At 35.1% G+C, this 6015-nt stretch overlaps 1 protein-coding gene across 2 annotated transcripts in view; it reads left to right on the forward strand.

The window, feature by feature from the left end:
* LOC148281219 (uncharacterized) overlaps window positions 1-5202 on the forward strand; it is a 122178-nt gene extending 116976 nt beyond the window's left edge. For both annotated transcript variants that reach the window (XM_088227029.1, XM_088227030.1), the window contains exons 6-8: window positions 568-793; window positions 2461-2609; window positions 4116-5202. In XM_088227029.1, the coding sequence (XP_088083155.1) occupies window positions 568-793; window positions 2461-2609; window positions 4116-4315 (575 nt within the window). In that variant the 3' untranslated portion in view covers window positions 4316-5202. The remainder of the gene's footprint in view (window positions 1-567; window positions 794-2460; window positions 2610-4115) is intronic.
* The last annotated feature ends 813 nt before the right edge of the window (window positions 5203-6015 follow it).

Raw genomic sequence — 6015 nt, forward strand, 5'->3', positions numbered from 1 at the left:
TATTTATTACACCCAAAAAAGTCGATAACTCGTCAAAGTACAATTTATAGTTCCATATTTTTTTAAAGATTATCGTATTTTTATATATTTTTCAATTTTGTACTAATTTTTTTAGACATCTCTAATAAAAAATATGCTGTATTTTATATATATATATATAAAAAACTGTACCTCATAACAGGTATTTACTATACCTAGTGAGGCTTAAAATGTTTGCTTACATTTTAATTTAGCTTATTTGTATATTTTTTATCTACTTTACTGTTTTGCGAACATAATATAATAATTCTAGGCAATAATAAACGCCGATTTTCGGCACTGAACTGAACTGACACTACTTTAAAAAGTTTTGTAAAATTATTTCTTAAATATTTCAATTTGGTTTCAGAAATAAAATGTATTGAATTAAACCCGACATTTTTTTCTTCGTTTTAAGCTTTAAAACCTGTTATAATAATCTGAATTATGAAACAACTCCACGAAATTTCCTAATGGTGTCGGTATGCCACAAGGTAACCTTTGTAAAAATAAATGAATCTCTCGTCACTTCATCATCCCTCCTTCCAGTGAAGGGTTCCGATGTGCTGGGCGCGCACCTGCGGCGGCTGGCGGCCGAGGCGGAGTGCCGGCTCCAGGAGCTGTCGTCCTTCCGCTCGGTGCAGGGGGCGCTGGCGGCGCCCGGCGTAGCGCGCGCCCAGGCCGGGGCCCCGCAGCCCAACACGGGCTGCGCGGGGCAGGGGGCTGACCAGGAAAAGCAGCTGCACCACTGGGAGCGCCGCACCAAAGCCCTGAGGTATTTTTCCTCATATATTTACGAAGTACGAAGTCTGTTCAAAAAGTATCGCGAATTTTGTGTTTTTTCAAAAATGGTTTATTTGTTTATGAATATCTATTTTGTCCCCTTCAAAGGCACTTGTCCCACCGTTTTTTCCGATCCTCGAAGCACTTCAAAAAAAATTGTCTTGTTCATCTCCTTCTTCGATGCCGTCTTTATCTCCTCAATCGTAGCGTAGCGTCGTCCTTTTCTGGGCATCTTCAGCTTCGGGAACAAGAAAGTCACAGGGGCTCAGATCTGGGAAATACAGTGGCTTCGGCATTATTAGTGTTTTTTTTTTTGGCCAAAAATTCACCCACAAGCAGCGATGTGTGAGCAGGGGCGTTATCATGGTGCGAAAGCCAATTTTTGTTCTTTTTTTTTCATAAAACTTGTGAAAATCCCCAATGAAGTAAAATTTATTTATTTATTTTATTGGGTAAACAAACCGTATACTCAAATATTGTAAATTATTTTGTATTTTAGTGCAGGACACTCAAGCACACACCAAAAAAATTGTTTACACTTAATACAATAATCTAAATTATGTCAAATATAATAAATGTAAAAGATAAGAAATGAAAAATATGCATACAATATTACAATATTTGAGTTTGTTCAAATGTTTGTAGACAAAAGACTGAATTTCATCCCCTCGGGAGTCATTAAGATTGAAAAATTACAACAGGGATGGAGAATACCTTGAATAAAGGAATATGGAAGTCTAGGCATTTACAGGGCTTCAGTGTGTAATGTAGCCACTTAAACCAGCCAATAACAGGTCACAAGCCCTGTAAATGCCTAGACTTCCATATTCCCTTATTCAAGGTATTCTCCATCTCCTGTTGTAATTGGTTAATGTATATAATAATAAAGTTAATTAAATATCTGCTTCTCTCAATATGTCTATGATTTTTGACATAAATTTACATACATTGTCATAAAAAATATCAGCCTCGGTAAATCTATTGTTATATTGGTCACATATTCTAGGTATTGTAGATTGTTTCAAATAGTTTGTTGACGCGTTTTCTGTGTAAAACAGAAGATTTGTCTTGTCGGTCTAGGTGGCACACGGAATAGAAGTCTTTCGAGTAGATTGGGAGAATCAATTTTATTATTTATTGATTTGTATAAAAATGACTGGTCTAACTTTGTTCTTCGATTTTTAAAAGAGTTTATTCCATGGGACTGCATACTTTAAGCATAGTTAGTTAGAGAAGATAAGGTTCAACCGGTAGTCGACCTGTTAAAATATTTTTGTTGGACGCTTTCTAGTCTATTAATACTTTCATTATAGTAAGGTGACCAAATAGGAGAACAGTATTCTAGCTGCGGACGAACAAATGTTTTATATTTTTTTTTATATGTCTCCGCGTGTTTAAATGGTTTTGACACCCGCGTGTTAAGTCTGACAATTTTATGTGTTTTTCAGTACTGATTCAATATGAATTTTAAATTAGTTTCGTATCAATAATAACACCTAAGTCGCGTATTGACTATCTGTTATAGAGATAGGGGTGTTATTGAAAGAGTAAGGAAAGCTGATCGTCGTTTGTTCGTTTGAATATTATCTTATTCTTAATTTTAAATGGTTCCCTATATTAGCCATACGATTGTTTTCATTTCCATTCCAATACTTTCAGACGAATGCTCCTGGGATGGCAGCAGATGAGAGCCCCCGGTCTGCCCTGCAGCCCCGAACTGGACGTGGCCACCCCCACCAGCGTCACTGTGAGGATCCGGGAGAACGTCGCTCATCATCAGACCCACCCCATCATTACCAAGTACAAAGGTACGGTCTTCCTGTTATTGTTAAACAATGTAACCATTTTGATCCTGCACAATGAGTTTATCCATGCCATTTGTCATCCTATTTTACGTATGCGAATGTCCAAAAACGTGGGGGAAACTAATATTTCATGTAAATGTCGCCGCCAAATAGTTAAATCAGCCACTGAACTGAGCGGCTAGGCTGTTCTTTAAATGCCGGCATTTACCTGAATGGCTAAGCCGTTTGTTGAATGAATTAAGATGACTCGCAACGTTCAACGTGTTGGCTGGTTGTAAGCTAGCCCCTCGGAAACGAGCCAAAAGCCACCGGGTTAGGTTAGGATAGGTTGAGTTATGTTTAATAATAACAATAAAACAAAATTTCAACTTTACCAGTTAAGTTAAGGATTAACTATTAAGTTGAATTACGGATTATGTTAAGTAAAAAACATTTTTTTGGTTCAATTAAGGATTAATTTAACTAATAAAACGTTGTTTTTGTTCAATTAAGGATTAATTTTAAGTAAAAAAACATTTTTTTTCATTATTAAACTTAACCCTACCTAACCTTACCTAACTTCCCATAACAAAAAAATTAAACGATTATTATTGCTGTATTGAAATTTTCGGCCTCGTGGTGTAATGGTCAGCGCATTTACCTATCATGCAAGATGTCTCGGAGTCGATTCCCGACATGGTTGATAGATCGGGTTGTGGTCCCGTGGCTAGTGTCTCGGACACATGGGACGGAAATATTTGAGTACTTAAATCATAAGAACGCAAATATTTATTTTTCTTTAAAAAAAATATATATTTGAAAAGGTGTTTATAAACTAGAATATTTTATAGTCCTTAGACTGGGTACATGAAGCGTAAGACTGATCACCTTACCACCATGTAACAAAAATGATCAAGATACGCTGCGATTGGTGTACCAATGCAGGGCCCTATTCACCATTGGATGCGGAAAGGGAATTATGTTGATGAAATTTAAAGAGACTTAGCGACGTTCAACCCTTTCGTTAAATGTTCATTCAACGAATGGTCTAGCCATTCAGCTGAATGCCATCTTTATTGAGATCCCAGAAACCTAAGTTAGTCTAAACTTGTAATGGTGTAATCTGCCAGTCTAAAAGTAATTGTATTTTAGTTACATAAAACTTTTAAGTACATTTTTTAGTAAAAATACCTTTAAAAATTATTGTTTTGATTTAATTCATGTTTTTTTATTATTGTGCGATTAAAAAAAAACTTTCGTTTTAAAATGGCAAAATCGTATGATTTCCTCATTTTGCGTGCGTTTTACCAGACTACAGCCTTAAGTATCTGGGTAATATGAGAACACTCGCCCTCCACTCAGTAGCCAGGCTCTTTAAGGACCTAGGCTTGGAAGACAATAACTAATTTACACAACCTGTCACAGTAAATCTACAAAGGTCTCATTGCCACCAGGAGCTTAAATAGCATGGCCCCATTTTTCTGAATAAAAATAACAAATCAACTAATTTTACTCTGCTTTGACTTCCAGTGCAATGGTCTTCGCGGGCTGACTTCTCCAACGTGTGTGGAGAGCGTGAGGTCCGCGCCAGCCTCCCTTCGTGCTCCTGTGTGGCCACTGGACTGACGCGGGGTCGGCGCTACTTCTTCAGGGCCCAGGGAGGCAACCTCAAGGGTTGGGGGCCTCACAATACCTCTACCCCTTGCAGCGTCCTGCCAAGTAGTGAGTGACTCATTTTTGATCTTAACCTAACGTCCACGGGTGTTAAATAATCAACGCTTATAAATATTGTCATGTTATGATGACGTGTGATTCACATTATATAAAATAAAATAAGTTTAATAAGTGATACAAAGACTAAGTTTCAACCGCATATCTCAATACGGTTTTAACCCACTGGGTGCGGACGACACATCCGTGAGTCACAGTGCGCTTACGCAGGTGACTCATGAGTCACAAGATCTTTTAAGACAACTCAGTAAAAAGGTACATCCCCTAAATCTCATTAAGACATACAAAAAAAATTGTTTCGTTTCTCTATCATTTCCGCACTACCGTTGGGTGAATTTTTAAATTTTTTATAACTATGAAATTCTCACTGTGAACTGATCTTTTTCTGAAAATGAAACATTTCGACGTCCCAAAACTGTGCTTGTCGACAATGGGACGGGCTGTCTAGAAATGGTACAGCTCCATTTAAAACAGGACGTATGATCTCGTTATGTAGTCTCAAAACTACATCCCTCTCTTTCCTTTTTCTTGGCAAAGCATCTGAATTGGAATGCTACACACCATACAACATCGACAAAACATTATTGTTTTTTAAATTGATGACAACTGTAAATAGACAAGCAATAAAATGGGACAGCGAGTATTTGAGTGATAGATTTCAAATAACAAAAGTGAATTGATGAAGTTTCTGAGCCGCTAAAAATTTCATCGGGAGTACCTCAAGGATCTGTTCTCGGACCGGTTTTATTTATTATATTATATATCAACAATATTTTAGAGACATTAAAATATTCTAAAATAATACTTTTCGCAGACTATGAATTTAATCATTATCTAAATAATGTATTTCAATGGCTAAAAATGAATTAATCAAAATAAAACAAAATATATGAACATATAAAACAAAAGAATAGAAGTAACGACGTCAATTGTGTAGGCAATAAAAACTTAATATTGTTAGTGAAATTAAATATTTGAGTATTGTGATGAATTCCAAACTTACATGTCATCAAAATTTTAAGATGGTAATGAAAAAGATTGCACAAAATATTTCAATTTTGGGAAGATTTGCTGATAAGGATTTATACAAAATTATTTACCACACAAATTATTGAACCACGCATTAACTACACTGGAGCAGCATATTATTTTTATAATCCCATAAAAAATTTAACAAACTAACTATATTACAAAGCAAAGCCTTTAGAATTATTTTGGAAAAAAAACCGATACCTAAGTGTAAATTTCATGTTAAATTAATTAAATGCACTAACACAATATAACCGAATACTATTTTACACTACGATGATATATAAATATATATTTAGATAATTTATAAAGCGCCATTTTTGTGAAAATCACTCCAAGGGCGCTATGTATGTGTGTTATATTATTTATTCTAAAAAAAAAAATAGAATTTTAGAAAAAAATTATCAAAACCAACCATGAACATGATCACAATACTAGAGAAAAGGTAAAAATCAGACTCTCATTTACAAAAAAGCCCAATCAATCAATTCAATTTGGTGCAGCAGTAAAAAAATATGAAATAAGAAAAACATTTACGAAGAAAAAAAAAACAAAATTCAAATTGAAGGTTAAGAAATATGTGTTAAACAAAATATAAATTAAATACATATATGTATATTGTTATTATTAGAGCGCACATAAGAATATGTTTATGTGTGCCCTACTTAAA

This window comes from Micrasema longulum, unplaced genomic scaffold (assembly GCF_059751315.1).
Source record: "Micrasema longulum isolate JH-2025_06_02 unplaced genomic scaffold, ASM5975131v1 h1tg000486l, whole genome shotgun sequence".
Classification (NCBI taxonomy): Eukaryota; Metazoa; Arthropoda; class Insecta; order Trichoptera; family Brachycentridae; genus Micrasema; species Micrasema longulum.